The 18,009-nt window shown below is 45.0% G+C and overlaps 1 protein-coding gene across 4 annotated transcripts in view; it reads right to left on the reverse strand.

Moving 5' to 3' along the window:
• The window catches only part of LOC141235573 (NACHT, LRR and PYD domains-containing protein 12-like), a 156,832-nt gene that overhangs the window by 61,935 nt on the left and 76,888 nt on the right, over positions 1-18,009 (reverse strand). For 3 of the 4 annotated variants that reach the window (XM_073668158.1, XM_073668159.1, XM_073668162.1), the window contains 3 exons: positions 14,397-14,560; positions 12,595-12,766; positions 9,150-9,215 (listed from right to left, as the gene is read on the reverse strand). In XM_073668158.1, coding sequence (XP_073524259.1) covers positions 9,150-9,215; positions 12,595-12,766; positions 14,397-14,560 — 402 coding nt within the window. The remainder of the gene's footprint in view (positions 1-9,149; positions 9,216-12,594; positions 12,767-14,396; positions 14,561-18,009) is intronic. The other variant, XM_073668161.1, reaches the window with a different exon arrangement.

The raw sequence follows: 18,009 nt of genomic DNA on the forward strand, positions 1-18,009 counted from the left end.
GCTGTTTGAGCCGTTAAATCCTTAACGGGGACGACAACCAAGAACCGGGAGTAATGATCCACAATGGTTAACGCGTAGACGTAGCCACTTCTGCTTGGGGTCAGTTTTACATGATCCAAGGCTACCAGTTCCAACGGCTGCCGGGTGACGATGGACTGCAGGGGAGTCTTCTGGCTGGCACGGTCCTTCCTTCTTAGGTTGCACGGGCCACAGTCTCTGCACCACCTCTCGATGGTTCCCCTCATGCCTACCCAGTGGAACCGCCCACGCAGCAGGAACTCCAGATTCTTCCATCCGAAGTGTCCAGCCCCGTCGTGGTATGCCTCCATCACCATGGCTGCGTCTCTCCGTGGCACCACTACTTGCCAGATTAGTTCATGCGTCCGGGAGTTAACCATTCTGCGGCACAACTTCCCCTTGTAAAGGAACAGTCGACTCTTCTCAGCCCACAGTTGCTTGGCTTCCTCCGGAGCGTCTGGGTCAAGGCGAGCCTCTGGCCGAGTCAGCATCTCCTTTACCAGCCGGACGGCAGGGTCACTGTCTTGCGTTTCCTCCCAGTTGTAGTGAGGCAAGGGGTTAAACGTAGCGGCTTGCTTACTCCTTACCCGATGGGAATACTGGATAGTTCCATGACGGTGGAACGCGGGGAGTTCGACTTCTTCCAGTCCCTCTGGATCTTCTCCTACGTCCGGTAGGTTTGGCATCCTGGACAGGGCGTCCGCGTTGGTATTGGAGCGTCCTGCCCGGTATTTGATTGTGAACTCGTAGTTGGACAGACGGGCCATCCATCTCTGCTCTAGGGCACCGAGTCTTGCCGTGTCCAGGTGTGTCAACGGGTTGTTATCCGTGTACACGGTGAACCGGGAAGAAGCGAGGTAGTGCTTAAAGCGTTCGGTGACTGCCCACACCACTGCCAGGAACTCTAGCTTAAATGAGCTGTAATTCTCAGGGTTTCTTTCAGTGGGTCGCAGTTTTCGGCTAGCGTAAGCGATTACTCGTTCTTTCCCCTGCTGGATCTGGGACAGTACGGCTCCTAGCCCGATGTTACTTGCGTCGGTGTAGAGGATAAAGGGCTGGCTGTAATCAGGGTACGCCAGGATTTCATCCCCCGTGAGGGCCATCTTCAGCTGGCGGAAGGACTCTTCTTCTAACTTCTCCCATTTGAAGGGCGGCTTCTGGTTCTTGGCCTTCCGGGACTGGCCTATCAGGAGGTCCTGCATAGGAGCTGCCTTTTTGGTGAAACCGGGGATGAATCTGCGATAATAGCCTACCAACCCGAGGAACTGCTGCACTTCCTTTACACTGGAGGGACTTGGCCATTCCTTAATTGCGGTGATCTTATCAGGGTCGGGAGCCACTCCGTCAGCGCTCACCACGTGTCCCAGGTACTGCACCTTTGGTTTCAAGAGGTGACACTTGGAGGGTTTTACCTTTAAGCCGTAGCTTGCCAGAGCTTCGAACACTTCCGCCAGGTGTTTCAGGTGGTCCTCATAAGTCTTGGAATATACGATGACATCGTCCAGGTACAACAGGACCGTCTCGAAGTTTCTGTGGCCCAGACAGCACTCCATTAATCGTTGGAAGGTTCCCGGTGCGTTGCAGAGTCCGAACGGCATGCAGGTAAACTCGCTAAGTCCCATCGGGGTGGTGAATGCGGTCTTCTCCCGGTCCGCCTCTGCTACAGGAACCTGCCAGTACCCGCTAGTGAGATCCAAGGTAGAGAAGAAGTTAGCAGATCTTAAAGCAGCCAAAGACTCCTCTATCCTTGGTAAGGGGTACGCATCCTTGTGTGTGATACGGTTAATTTTCCGGTAATCTACACACATCCTCATGGTGTTGTCTTTCTTTTTGACTAAGACTAGTGGAGCTGCCCAGGGGCTACAGCTATCCCTGATCACCCCAGCCTCCTTCATGTCCCTAAGCATCCCCTTGGCGTGTTGGTAGTGTGCAGGGGGTACGGGTCGATACCTCTCTTTTATGGGAAGATGGTCTCCCATGGGGATGTGGTGTTCTACCCCTTTGACTCGCCCGAAGTCTAACGGGTGTTTACTAAACACTCTCTCGTACTCTTGAACCACCCGATAGACTCCCTGTTTCTGGTGTGAGGGAGTGGAGTCAGTACCCAAATGTAGTTGCTGACACCAGTCCTCCATTGTTTCCTTAGAGCCGTTACCTTCCTCCGGGGAAGATGGAGGCAAGGGTTCTACGGACTGTATGGAATTTTGATTGATGGTATACAATTTGGCTAGCGTGGCATACCGGGGCAGGTACACTTCCCTCTTCCCGATATTTATTATGCGAACGGGCACCCTCCCATGGCATACATTGACCACCCCCCGTGCTGTCAAAATGGTGGGCCTACTGTCTGAGTAAACTGGTTCTACCATTGCCTGGTAATCTCTACCTCTCAGACCAATAGCTGCCCGGCACCAAATCATCATTTCACTTTTTGGGGGCATGGCAATAGGGAAAGGGTCACACATTCTTACGCTACCAATCTCACCACCGGAGAGTTCTATCTGTTGCATCAGTGCCCGGATCTCTTTCTGGAGCACTCGCTGCTGGCCGGAGCTGGCGTTCTTGGCAACCTGTTGTAAAAGGAAAATCACCTCTGCAAGACAATTTTCAATTACATTAGTTCCTAGAGTTATCTTTGGGTGACTCTCGTGTTTGTCAATGTCTACAATGATCAGTCCCTGTGCTGCCAGTTCGACTCTACCGATTTTAATGGTCACCTCTTTAAATCCAATCTGTGGCACGGGCTGACCATTGCTGGCGATGATACTCAAGTCGTCGTCAGGGTAGCGGGTGATATCCGAGTCATTCCAGTACTGCTTGAAGAGCACGTACGGGATAGTGGTGACCTGTGACCCGGTGTCCAATAGGGCACTCATAGGGATGCCATCCAGTACCACAGGCAAGACTGGACGTCCTCCCACATATCTGTCGCGCCAGTTCGATGGGCCTGATGATCTTTTTCCTGGGGGTTGGCCCTCTACCCCAGGTTGTGCCAGTTTAAAGGACAGTACCTTGCCATATGTCCGGGTTGATTGCAGCGGCGGCAGATGGGTTGTCCGTCCTCGTTGTATCGGTCGCTGGGTCTTCCTCTGGCCGGTGGGGTCCTCCTTGGTCGACGCCACGGGATGTCCTCCGGTCCGGATGCCAGCTGGATCTTCCCTGGAGTGGAAACCTGTAAAGACTGCACAGTTCGGGTTAGCGCAGCAACGCTTTTAGCTAGCTCTTGGACCTGATGGTGCAGGTCTGGAGCCGGGTCATTGTTCAAAGCCTGCGCATCAGCTCCCACGGGCCCTGCCGACAAGGGCGCCGCCTCCTGGTGGTAAGTGGTAGTGGGGCGTCTGTGGGTCACAACGCCACCTGGTGCTGGTTCTCGGAGCACCCAGATGGCTCTGTCCTTGAACTGTGCAAATCCCAGATGAGGGTCTTGTAAGGCCATTGCCCGCAACTGGGTTCGGTGGGCATTGCAATATAAACCCTCTATAAATTGTTCAGTCAACAGCCTGTCCTCGTCTCCCACGCCGTCAGGGTCGGTCTGCTTAATGGCTCTCAGGGCCTCTTGTAGATTCAGGGCATAGTCCCTTATACTCTCATGTGCCCGCTGTTTGCACCCGTAGAATCTAAGCTTGATCTCGGCTGAGGTGCGGGTATCAAAGGTGTCCCTCAGCCGGGTTAGTATCTCTGCGACAGTCCTCCTCCCAGGTGGCCAGGACTTTACCTCCCTTTGGGCTGCCCCGGTTAATTGGGCCACCAGGATGCTCACTTTTTGCTCCTCTGTGAGGGGATACACCTGGAAGAGGCTATCCAGCTTTTCTCTAAAGTCATGCAGGGTATGTGACTCCCCTGAGTACTGGGGTAGCCAGGCTGCCCCCGGGATATAGGGCATGGTGAAAGGCATGACCGCAACAGCGGTGGCGCTGGCGGGGGTTGAAGCGGTGAAGCTCTCCTCCGTATCCGACATCCTTCTCCCCCCTAGTGGACCGTGGCCTACCTTGCGATGATCCTCTTCCGTAGGCCGCGGCTCCGCAGTGGATCGTCAGGGTTGAGGACCTTCCGTCGCGCTCCGGTGACGTCGGCGTCTGCTGGGCTCCTTCCAGGACCTTACGCAACGTCCGGACGTGAGGCGGGGCTTCAGTTCTCGCGCGCTTTCGGAGTCCACGCCCCTCTTCTTCCCGCGCGGCGTCCTCAAGATGGCGTCCAATGGCGGGAAAACTCCACGGCTGGCGGGAAGAAGGCCGAAGATGGCGCCGAATGGCGGGAAAACTCCACCGATGGCGGGAAGGAAGCGGAAGATGGCGCCGGATGGCGGGAATCTTCACCACAGGTAAGTTTGAACAGTCTTTTTCAGGCACGCAGTACCCGGTGGTTGCGGGCACGAGATCCTGCCGACTACGCCAAAAGTTGACGTACCCCTGGGCCTGTGTCGCGCAGCGTTGCACACGCGGGAGCTTACCCGGAGCCGGATCTGTTGAGGGTTGTAGTCTCGTGGCGGTGACCCGGTCCGTGCCCAGGGAGTCAGACTAAGTGGCGCTGTATTAGCGGTAGATGTTGGACGACCACGCCACCCGTTGAATGCAGCGAAGGAGCTGCCGCTGCAGGGCAGACCGCTGAGGCCGGTGGTAGGATTGTGCAGCGTGATAGTATCACCCCCAACGGGAGGGGTATGGCCTCAGGGCAGCCGACGTGGATGATGGGGGTAGCAGGAATCACTCAGAGACGATGCGGTGTAATTCAGGGTCTTTACTGGTGATAAAGATAGACCCTCCCGGAGTACTGGCTAGCGATCGGGGCCTGGTCAGTCCTTGAGCAGATGGGATCTCCCCTGGCCAGGCGGAGTTGTAGGCCTCCCAAACTGACTGTACTCTTCTGGCTACCTTGCTAGAGGCGGGTATAAGTAGCCCACGTCCCTGAGTGTACCGTGTGGTGCTCACCCGTATGGCCGGTGACTCGGGGCCTTCTAGTGGCGTCCGCTCCACGACGGCGGTGCTGGTCCCACGCGTGTGACCGTGCCTTCGGGTTTCTTGGCCAGAGGACCTGAAATCCCCTGCCGGGCGGTTTCTGCTGCTGGGTAAAGATTAGTCCCCACAGCCTCGGACTCCGGGTCCGGTGATAGCTTCTCAGTCAGGGCGAGCTCTGCAGCTGCCAGCCCCTGACTCCTTATAGCACTGCTCCCACAGAGCTCCTGATGTTCTTTTCCTATATCTGCTTCTCTTCTCTGTCTCTACTTCTTCTCTACTCACTAACCCTGCCTCAGCCCTAGGTTTATCTAGGGGAAGTCCTTCCCCTCCCAGGACTGGGCAGGAGGTGTGGCATGCATAGGATTCCTGACCAAGAGACCTCCCACCTGCTCTCAGACACAACATTGCTGTTACTGTGGAAACCAGACCCCTGGGGTGCCACATTAGCACCAATCGGGGCCGTTTAACCTCTCTGGTGCTGCTGTTAATACTGACAGCAACATCAATCGGCAAGGGAGGGGGCTCCCTCTCTTTTCCGATGAGCACAATGCATTTGCAATCATGTTGTGTCGATGGTCTCCGAAAGATTGCCACGGGATCACCCAGGTACGATGGCCAGTGAGCATTGCAGAATATTAAATCAGCGATCAGAGCAGAGAAAGTTGATGTCCCATTCTGGGACAAGGTAAAAAAGTTAAAAAAAAAAAAAAAAGATTAAAAAATTGTAAAAATATTTAAAAAAAAATAACAACATAAACAACACAAAAAAGAAAAACTATGAATCCAATAATACATATATTTATGTAAAAACAAAAATAAACAAGTAAAGCACATATATTTGGTATTGCCATGTTTGGAATGACTCGATCTATAAAGCTGTTATGCTAGTTAACCCCTTCAGTGAACACCATAAAAAAATACAAAATATGGCAAAAAAATTGCCTGTTTGTTAGAGAATCCTCACATGTGTTGAGGCTGTCTATCAGCCATAAATCAATGAGAAGCAGGGACTTGAACATAATATACGAGCATGCCGAAGATACTCTGTTAGAACCTGGGTGTGTTTGGCTAACCCTTTATCCGAGCACGTTCGCTCATCACTAGTACTGACCCGAAGAATAAAGTTGTCTTATCACTTTTACCACACGGGAAACGGCATAAAAAAAACAAAGAAAAACAATCCCTGAATTGCAGATTTTTGTTCATTCTGTCTCTCAAAAATTGGAATAGAAAGCGATCAAAAAATTGTATGTGTACGAAAATTACATCACTAAAAACTCCAACTCATCCCACAAAAAAACAAGCCCTAGGTGAGAGGCTCTAGACCAGTGTTTCCCAAACCCCATCCTCACGGCCCCCCACAGGTCATGTTTTCAGGATCTCCTTAGTATTGCACAGGTGAGAGAATTCCTGATGCCTTGATGATACTGTGTAATACTAAGGAAATCCTGAAAACATGACCTGTGGGGGGCCGTGAGGATGGGGTTTGGGAAACACTACTCTAGACTGAGATCTAAGGGGCAATTTGCATATTTAACTTCCCAGAGGAGCATTGCACGACGAATAAGTCTCCTAATATTGGCATATCAGGGCTGGTATGTCACTTTCTACAAGGAGAAATGTTACCCCTTAGACCTCAGTCCAGAGCCTCTAACCTAACCAAATCAGTTCTCATACTTTGCACTGATGAGGGGCAATACCCCAAAAAACAGTGTCTACAAATTGAGATTCTAAATTGGCTTTTATCTTAAATCATATTGCAAGGCTCGTTAAAGGGTCGATAGTGACTTGTAGGATTGCAGCTTCCAACAGGTGGTGCTAAAGAGTTCTAGTCCTCTTCATCTCTAAAAAGGCAATTTTCATATTAAATGTGTAATATAGAGTATCTTGTGCTGTAGGGAAGAATTGTGGTCTTAGTGGTTGGAACTTGGTGGTTAGAAACAGAGAAGTTGGGAGAGTCGAGAGTTATTTTTTTACTTATATTGTTCAATAGTTGTGAGGTTTCTAGGTTACCTGCATATATTTCACCAACAAAATACTGGATGGATGTAGGGTCCTGAAGGTAACAGAAGCTATACCAGAATATAACTGAATTTTTTTAAGCTTGACAAGAGTTAACAAGGCAGGTTAGGTGCACTGCTGAACTATCCAAACTGTCTGTTTCAATAACCAACCCATGTATTGTAACTACAGCGTATGGCCTAATAAGTGACCAATAAACTTTTGGTCTTAAATGGGATGTTTCTGCTGGCTGGTCATTGTGCCTTACTGGCCTGTAAAAAAATTATATTGTCAGTCACTCTTTATATTTGTCATCACTATTAACAAGGGACTGTTGTGTAGCTTACTGTCATTGGTAATATTGAAATCTATAATTATCGTGGTAGATTACTCAGCTTTTTGAGACATTGCATAGTTCATAGTTTTAAAGAAGTTGTATAGTACTGTATATTACCCCCCCCCATGTATCCCCCCGAGACTTCTTATAAATACCTTACGTTGCTGATAATGCATCACGTGACTCCGCGCTGATGTCACGATAAGTAAGGCGTGACTCAGCGCTGGGGTCCTCGCGGTGGCTGTTGGGTTGTGGGTGGGGTTACCTCACCGCGTCACACCCGGCATCTACTGGGCGCTTTCCCAATGAATGGGGAGAGGCAGAGCGCATGGTGGATGCCGGGTGTGAAGCGGGGGGTAACCTCGCCCACAGCCTGGCATCCACCTGGAACGCGGAAGACAAAGACCCCAGGCTGCTGCCAGCACTTGTCGTGACATCAGCGGATGTCAGCGCCGGCTGCAGCCGGGGGTCATGTAATGCCTGTGAGCAGCCAGTGGTAGCGCCACTCACAGGCATCTGCAACGGAAGGTAATTACAAAAATCCTTAGAGGCCCCAGCGGGATACAATGGGGGGGTAATATTAAGTACTGGAAAACCCCTTTAAGGTTGAAAGAAGACACAAGTCTATCAAGTTTAACTTATAACCTAACATATTGAGGAAGGTAAAAATCGGCATGAGAAAAAAATCGCAGATCTGCACTGCAGTGCAATATAAACCTGCAGTGAATAAATGCAAATCCGCCATTGGTTTTTTGAGCTTCGCTTTTATAATGTTTGTGATATGGTAAAAATGACCTATTAGCATTATTTTTTCTCATCAGTATGATCACAGCAATACCAAACCTGTAGAATTTTCTTTTATATTTTAGTTGCAAAAAAAAGTTCAGAAGTTTATATATAAAAATATCTGGTTTGTGATGCCATTTTCTGAGATTTATAATGTTTTTAATTTGCCTTTTATTTGGCTGTGTGAGGACTTGTGTGGGAAGATTTTAATTGAAACCAATTTGGGGTACATATAACCTTTTGATAACTTTTTACAGCATTTTTTAAAGAGAGGTGAGGTTTCATAAATTTTTTACGACACCGATGTTTTGTTTTGATCCTTTCTGTTTATGGCATTTACTGTGCAGGTTAAAAAAATAATATTTCTATTATTTTGATAGACCAAACTTTTATGGATGTGAGGATAACGAAAGTGTTTTTTTTTTTTCAATTTCTTTATTTTTTAATGGGGGAAAAGAAAGTTGATTCAAACTTTTAGTTTTGTTTATTTATTTTTTTACTTTATTTTTCAGTCCTCTCAGGAGAAATAAATGAGACAGATATTTAAACTTTTTTTTATCCCAAACTGTACAGTTATCAAAAGTATTACAACCAAGATGAACTGTTACATTTTTTTTTGTCTAAACTTGTATACAACTCCCTAATTTGTGATGAAGCCAAAAACAGCTTCTGCAATCTCCTATCGCCCAGCAAGAATTGGAGCAGGTAATAAGGGTCTCTGCCACTGGGAAATTAACTGATGGTATTCTAATTAGGGTTTATGTGAAATTCCAAGACATTTTGTTGCCCATCTTCTGGCAGGCTTTGGATTCAGTCATCGAGGGTAGAACTCTTCCTTTCTGTCTATCTCTATGTCTAACACAGTTATTACTTTATTTGGAAAGTGCAAAAATGCACAGCAGATTCACTTATATTGTTCAATTGCTTTGTTAAATTTTGACATGAAACTACTGGCAAAAGCACTGGCCACTAGCTTTTTGGATGTATTGATTTAGCTTAACGGAAAATAAAAGGAGTTTTTACTATAATAAGTTTATTTAATGTTCACTTACTTTTCAGTTCTGGGGGAAGTTGGTGCCCGTCTTCATCCAGCACTATTTTCTCCACCAGGGTGTCACCTAATAAAGAGTGGCAATTTTAAATGGTGTAACATCTTCAAGTTCTAGATGCGCAAATATAATAAAAATACAAAAATATACAATGAGCAGGACACTGTGTAGGGGACCTAAAAAAGGGCAGGCATTTTATCTGTGCTGCCTGTGTCCATGTGCCTTTGAAGTCTGCAGATATGAGAAAGAGAAACAAGCATAAGACGGGCCCTGTATAGGGAACTTTGAGTCCCTAATTTAATGTACTGCTAAGGAGCAAACACATACACCCCCCTAAACAACCAGAGATGTTAGAATTAGGTCATATTCACAAGATCAGTATTTGGTCAGTGTTTTACATCATTATCTGTAAGCAAAAACCAGGAGTGGGTGATAAATCCAGAAGTGGTGACGTGTTTCTTTTATACTTTTCCTCTGATTGTTCCTCTCCTGATTTTGGCTTACAAATACTGATGTAAAATACTGACCAAATACTGATGTGTGAAGGTGGCCTTAATCCACTTAAGAACCTACATTTCTAAAGATATTAGCATTAACTAAAGGAATGGAGGCCTATACACATAGACCACCAGACATGCATTATTAATCCCTTCACAAACCTAAACTATAAGGCATGTTAAATTCAGGGCATACAAATATACAGTATTGGGCAAAAGTTTGGACACCCCTGTTCATGCAATGGTTTTCCTTGTTCTTATTGGAATGTGTACATTGTAGATTCCGGCTGAAGGTAGCAAAACCAGGAAGGAACACATACAAAAACGAGGAGTAAAAAAACACTTCTGAAACAAAACAAAATATGTGTTAAACCTTAGATTCCTCAAAGTATCCCCCTTTTACTCTGATGACACCTTTATACCCCCTTGGCATTCTTTGGCTTTCAACAATCTTGAAGGAGTTCCCAGAAGTGGTGAGCACTTGTTGGCTGCTTTGTCTTCACTCTACGATCCAACTCATCCCAAACCCTCTTAATTGGGTTGAGGTTGGGTGATTGGACCCTTAGAAGCGTCATAGAGACGTGAAAAGGACGTCATCCACCTGTCTCACCCCCGCATGTCTCCTCTGCTTTTATGAAACACCGTTGTACCTGATGTCCAATTCTACATGAAATAAAGGACTTTTAGCCTATGGATGGTGAGTGCTGCTGTTCTATTTATCTTCTAACTTTGACCAGAAGTTGTGTTAAGCATTGCATTACCTGAATTATCCTACACTACTGCAGGTTTGGAACTTTGTAAAATTCACACACTGGCGCCTAGAGCTTTTTCTACATCTCCTTGCATTGCATAAAACTGAAAACTTGGCATTTTTATTATAATTATTTTTGTTATAGGTTGGGTTCTTAGGAAAATGGCAATACCAAATAAGTTTATTTTTAACTACAATTTTCACATCTTTCTTAAACTTTGTTTTTTATTACTGTTAAGTCCCACTTGGGACTTCAACATCTAATAATCTGATAATTCCTGAGCTTCATATTATTGCAGTGTATTATGAATGTTATTGTAAACTGATATGTAGCTTACCTGATTCCAGATCCATATGTCTATCAAGAGATTGATGTGCCTATTAGCATAGCGACTCAAAAATGGTATAAAAAAGGAGAACCAGGAGTCTGTAACTTTTGTTAAAAATTATATTAAAAATAATACATAATTAATAATTAAGTGAATAAACCCAGTGCAATGACTATGAAGGTGCTTCAAACTAAATGTAATATATGGTTTCATATGTAAAAGAGAAAACCAGTGACCAAACATCTATATATATATGTGTTACATTTTCAATAAGTACATATAAAACAGGTAATACCATATCTTCCATATAGGATAAATACATATGATGAATTGTCAGGCTATATAGAATATATCATAAGGTTAAATTGAAATTGCTACCAAGTATTATATGCCTAATGCAGAGCATAATTGTGCATAATTCCATATGGATAACAGTCACATACAGTCAAGGCTGAAAGTGTTGGTACTCCTGAAATTGTCCCAGAAAATGAAGTATTTCTCCCAGAAAATTATTGTAATTACACATATTTTGTTATACACATGTTTATTTCCTGTGTATGTATTGTAACAACACAAAAAAAGAGAAAAAAAAGGCAAATTAGACATAATTTCACACAAAACACCAAAAATGGGCCGGACAAAATTGTTGGCACCCTCAACTTAAGATTTGGTTGCACACCCTTTGGAATAAAAACTGCACTCATTTGCTTCCTATAACCATCAACAAGCTTCTTATACCTCTCAACTCTTATACTTGAAGGTGTCTTCTCCCAACAGTAATTTTAAGATCTCTCCACAGGTGTTCAATGGGATTTAGATCTGGCCAGAACTCTCCAATGCTTTGTTTCCATCCATTTCTGGGTGCTTCTGGAAGTATTTTTGGAGTCATTGTCCTGCTGGAAGACCCGTGACCTAGGATGCAAAACCAACTTTCTGACACTGAAACACAATCCTTTGGTAATCTTCAGATTTCATGATGTCTTGCACATAGTCAAACATGTGTAATTGCAATAATTTTCTGGGAGAAATACTTCATTTCCTGGAACAATTTGAGGGTTGCCAACACTGTAGGCCAAGACTATAGATGTCTATAATGAAATCATATTAGTATGGAGAAAGGATAAATACTCATTGTATTGTGTTGCAGCAGTGGGTTTCACGTGCATAGCTTCCTCAGGGGATACACACATTTTTTTTTATATATAGCTATACAGACCCTTTGGTCTCCTTTTCTAATGATATGTAGCTTATTAAACTCTTGACATCTTCAGAAGCTTATTAGGTCATTCCAGATGCAAACAGGATAGTGCCGCCGCTTTGTTGCCATAAAAACTCCTCAGCGCCTCAGGATCATGTTATGGGGAGAAAAACATGTTGAGAAAAGCACCCTTTCTCTGTTAAGCACCTGGATGTTAACCTCTGTTATCCACTGACTGTGGAGTCAGTGTGTGGCATCCTGCAGGTTAAACTATGGAGTCGGTGCCGGCTTCGAACCCAGCCATTATAGCAGGTTTTCTAGATCTGAATGACTGCCGCTTGCACAGCAGCAGTTCCAGATAATCAGGGGGGAAACCAGAATTTGTGTCAATGATCCACATTAAATATCATACTTCTTTACTTCTTTCAACCAATAGAAGCTGGTGCATTAGTCACAAAGTATATCTGGTTTGCTAGTTTTTTTTCTATGCAGCATATCAATTATCTCATAACCTCTGATGTAATGATTGTAATCCATCCTTCCAATCCTAGCAGAATGTCCCGATGTATTTACAATGATGACTTATCATGCAGGAAGACTTACATTACAGTGGTCGATGTAAGTTATGAAGACCCCTATTTTATGACTTTACAGATCTCACACACGATATTACCTGTCTGACACAGTTCATCCAGTACAGCGTCCAGGGCTGGGAGATCATGACTGCTCCGTAAGACAAAAAGACTAACCCACAATCCTATCACGGCTTCTCTTCCTTTCAGAAAAATATCCTGTAGTAATGTCCGGGCCAGTGTTTTTATATCATTTTCTAGAGTCTTGTATTTCTAGAGCAAAGTAAAAATCACACATAAGGATCATTATGCAGAAATAAATTCCCAAATTTACAAGTAACAATCAGAATATTTCCAAAGATCTAATGACCCTAATTCATGTGCTGTTGGGGTTACATACTTAGGCTATGTGCCCACGATGCAGAAATGCTCCGGATTTTTTCCTGAGCGTTTCTGCATCTCCCTGGCAGAAAAAATGCTTGCGGATTGTACATGCGGATTGTACATGCGGATTGTACATGTGTTTTCCTGCCAGGGACATGCGGATGTGAAGCGTTCTTCACTTGAATTTCCGCATGTGGGTTGACAAGCTCTTTCCAAGCGATTTTAGCATCACTTGGAAAGTGCTTGACAACTTGGTCACACTATATAAATCCATGCAACCGGCATGGATTTATATAGTGTGATCGTAAAAGAATGGTAAAAAATAAATATTATACTTACCTTCTGATGGCCCCCGGTGTCCTTATCCGATCCGTCCGGTGTCTCGCGGTGGTCTAAAAGGACCTTCCATGACGTCATTTAGTTATGTGACGGGTCACGCGACCGCCGACGTCAGCGGTCGCGTGATCCGTCACATGACTAAATGACGTCATGGCAGGTCCTTTTAGACAATCGCGAGCTGCCGGCGAGCCAGGACGCACTAAGGAGACTGGGGTCCATCAGAAGGTAAGTATAATGTATATTTTTTATTTTATTCTTTTTTTTTACAGGTACTATGGTACCCGGGTCTGGATGAGAGTCTCCTCTTCTCCAAACCCGGGTACCAACTGTACATTGAATCGCTTAATATTCGCATGTGCACATGTAGTGATGCGGATGTCATGCGATTCAATGCAAGTCAATGCATTCTCAAAATAATTGGTAGTGCTGCGGATTTTTCCACAATGATAATCCGCAGCGGAAATTTCCGCAGCATGTGCACAGCACATGCGGATTCTCATTAGGGAACATGGCAGACCTACCAAGCGTTTTTTAAGCGTTGCTACAGCGGAATTGCCGCTGCGGAAATGCTTAAAAAACGCATAGTAGGCACACAGCCTTATACTGGATTATACAATTTTTGGGGTGTTCTCCATTACAGGGAACCTGTCAGCTGGTTCATACGGCCAAAACCACAGGCATGATTTAAGCCAGAAAAACACAGCTGCATTTCAGAGAAAATATATTTTAAAGACCATAGCCAGAGACTAAACTAGTCCAGTGACGCCCCCGGCCAGATCTTCCCAGTTCTGCTGCAGATTAACAGGTCTCTCTCTATATACACACTGTGGGAGAGACCTGTCAATCACCTGCAGCAGTGCTGAGAAAATCCGGCTAGGGATGAACCAGACTAGTCTCATCTCCAGTTATTGTCTCTGGCCGGATCTTTAAAGTATATAACTGTCCGCAATTGTGCAGCCAGGATGTTACTCATGTTGCCCATGAATTGGGCAGCATTTATCAGTTTACAGGTTCCCTTTAACTATAAGCTACTGTCTTCTATTAAACGGGAAATTGTTCCATTTTTTACTCTGTGACATGAAGCAAAATTAAGGAGACAGCAGGATGACTGAATGGACTAAACTGCGTGTACAACACATGGGGCACTTGAATACAACACTGGAACTTCACGTCTTCTTACCTCCACATCAGGGATATTTTGGGAATGCAGCTCAACCAGAAGTAATTTAGTATTCAAGTTCTCCACAATGGAAAGCAGATCATCCTGGAAATATTCATATATCATCCTCAGTGCATGATCTTCTTTCTCACAGAGCTTCTGGTAAAACTGCTGTTTCTCATCAACTGGGAAATAACAGAAACACAATAATAAAGAATGACATCTGATAACACACAATACATACTTTATACATTATGAGGCAGATATACTTACTCTGAAAATCAACGTCAGAATGGCTATATAATCCATTTTGAGAGTTTAAACTCAGTCTCAGACAATCTTGCCTGATTGGAAGTTCCTCAGTGTCCCTCCTCCCTGCTGAGATCTCACACTGCTCAGTACAAATTGCAGTTGTCAGTCAGGGTGGGAGAATACCATATATACTTGGACTTGTGCGCTCTCTCACTCTATGGCTGAACTAATAAAATTATTCACAAACAGCCATTCTAACATGGATTAGTAAAGTAAGTACACTCTGAAAGATCTATTTATTAATGTATTTAGGAACAGAATTTTTTTAGCCTGTGAAAAATAATGTAAAGGGGGTCATGGTCAAAACACTTAAAGGAAACCTGTCAGGTCCCCCTGACTGTCCCAAACCACTAATATACCTGTAGGAGTGGGAATTTCTATATTCTGATGTGTTTTATGTACATACTAGATGGAGGCCCAACACTATTGCATTGGGAGGGCAGTAATGTCATGATGGGGGCAGGCTTTGCAGCATTGAGAATCTCTCCCCCCCATGTGCTCACCCACCTATCCACTCTCTCTTTCCCCCATGTTCTGACTTCTCCCGTCTGTGCCCTCTTCTTTGACCTGTCTACCCCATGTGCTATCCCCCTTGTCTGCTGTCTCTCTTCTTCCTGTGCTGTGTTCTCCCCTTATGTGCTGTCCCGTTTGAGCTGTCTCCCCCCTGTGCTCTGTCTCTCCCTCCCGTGCGCTTTCTCTCTCCCCCATCTGCTGTCTTCTCCTCTCATGTGATCTCTTCTTTGACCTGCGTACCCCATGTGCTCTCCCCCTTGTCTGCTCTCTCTCTCCACCCCTGTACTGACTTCTTTCCTCATGTGTTCTCTCGTTTGAGAACACCGCCGGGATCAGCGGAATGATTCACTGCGCCTGGGCGAAATTCACGCAAGCGCAGTAAATCAGATCGCCGCAATCTTTGTACAGGCAGATAGCGTCTTCACATTAAAACTGCGCATGCGCTCCTCCTGTACACAGATGGCGGCGGTCAGTGAATTATTCGGCTGATCCTGGCGGCGGCGTGTACGGCGTGTTCGCGCCGGTGTTCCACTGGTGGTACCGCGTAAGAGGCTGGTACCACCAGCGGTTTCCATATTGAGACATCCATCACTTGGGTGTCCCAATATGGCGGTCAACGAACTTCCGTTGCTTGGAATTCTGGGATCAGGACACATCTGGACGGAACAGGATGTGAAGACATTGCAAGTTAATTATATTATAAATTAATGCTGTAGTAGTTATAGAGTGAAGTTTAATCCTGCAACGTCGCATAAACTAATAAATCTGAATGAGTTCAATGGTGGTGTATCTTGGACTATTATGCATGCAGTTAATCAGGCCCTGGTAGGCATGATTAGAAGATCCAAGGCAGGACTAGTCCAGGGAAGGAGGCACCCCACCGGACGACTGACTTATTTGCATATGCCATGTTGCAGAATTAAACTTCATTCTTCAAAAACTGCAGCATTAGTTATCATAAAAGATACATTATCAGAATATAGAAATCGCAATGACTACTGCGGTGTCAGGAGCTTGGGACAGTCATGGGGCCTGACAGGTTCCCTTTAAATATAGTAAAAGTTTAAAAAAAGGTAAAGGAGGAAAACAAACACAAGAATAAAGAGGCACAACTGGAAATGAGTTTAAGAGGGAACTGAAGCAATATCACAAAATCTTATTTTACTGAAAGAATATTAGATACTTGGAACCTACTTCTATCAAAAGTAGCTGTAAAATTCAGAGTAACTGATAAACATTAGTGTTGAGCGAGCATGCTCGACACTGCTCGGTACTCGCCCGAGCATCACGCTACTCGGGATGTTCGGCGAGCACCGAGCATTTCCGAGTTACTCGGGCGGGAGCTCGGGTTTCCACCCTGCATGTTTGGCGCTCTTTACAAAGCCAATGAACATGCAGGGATTGCCAGCCAGTCACTGTAATGCCGCAGCCATGTGGGTTGTGGGCATTACAGTGATTGGCTGGCCGCACAGCGTCACCTCGAGTATTTAAAACCGGGCGCCGCCATCTTGGACACAGTCACTCCGGATCAGACAGTGTAGGGACAGCGCTGCTGATTTAGGGAGAGATATATACTGAGAAATAGTTAGTGTAGGGTCTGTAAAGGCTGCCAGATCAAACAAACAGTCCTTCTCAGGACTAATATCCATCCCAGATATCAGGCAGGCAGGCAGGCAGGCTGTATAGGAGACGCAGTGGTTATACCAGCAAACGCTGCATTACAGTCCTGTGCGCTCCTGTTGCTGAAATTGCTGGACTTAGCTCCAGGTCTCGGGGGCCAGGAAAAATCCTTTTTTTTTCATCTAAATCCTCTTTTTTTTCCCTCCTTCACACTGTACAAATACCCGTCTTATTAACCTTTTGGTGTGTCCCCACCCCACCCCCCACAAAAAAAAGTGTGTCTCTGATTTTTCAGACACAAATATATCTGTTGAAAATAGTCTGGTGTAGGCCAGAGAAACAGAAGTGTGGTTTTGCAGTTCCACGGGTCAAGTCTCTGTATTATCCTGCTTTTGGCATTTTTTGCCGTAAAAAAAAAACTAATAGTATCTCCCTGATTTTCCAGACACAAATATATCTGTTGAAAATAGTCTGGTGAAGGCCAGAGAAACAGAAGTGTGGTTTTGCAGTTCCACGGTTCAAACCTCTGTATTATCCACTTTGGGGCCATTTGTATCTAAAAAAAAACAGTTTGAGTGTGTCGCTCACTGTTCAGCCGCAAATATATATATTTAAAAAAGTCTGGTATACTATACACCAGTAAATTATAACTGTGGTTTTGCTGTTCCACGGTAAAAAATCTCTATTATCCTGCTTTTGGCATTTTTTGGCGTAAAAAAAAAAACTAATAGTGTCTCCCTGATTTTTCAGACACAAATATATCTGTTGAAAATAGTCTGGTGTAGGCCCGAGAAATAGAAGTGTGGTTTTGCAGTTCCACGGGTCAAATCTCTGTATTATCCTGCTTTTGGCATTTTTTGCCGTAAAGAAAAACTAATAGTGTCTCCCTGATTGTTCAGACACAAATATATCTGTTGAAAATAGTCTGGTGTAGGCCCGAGAAATAGAAGTGTGGTTTTGCAGTTCCACGGGTCAAATCTCTGTATTATCCTGCTTTTGGCATTTTTTGCCGTAAAGAAAAACTAATAGTGTCTCCCTAATTTTTCAGACACAAATATATCTGTTGAAAATAGTCTGGTGTAGGCCCGAGAAATAGAAGTGTGGTTTTGCAGTTCCACAGGTCAAATCTCTGTATTATCCTGCTTTTGGCATTTTTTGCCGTAAAAAAAAAAATAATAGTGTCTCCCTG

This window comes from Phyllobates terribilis, unplaced genomic scaffold (assembly GCF_046119375.1).
Source record: "Phyllobates terribilis strain yellow unplaced genomic scaffold, ASM4611937v1 Scaffold_2__4_contigs__length_985480577, whole genome shotgun sequence".
Taxonomy (NCBI): Eukaryota; Metazoa; Chordata; class Amphibia; order Anura; family Dendrobatidae; genus Phyllobates; species Phyllobates terribilis.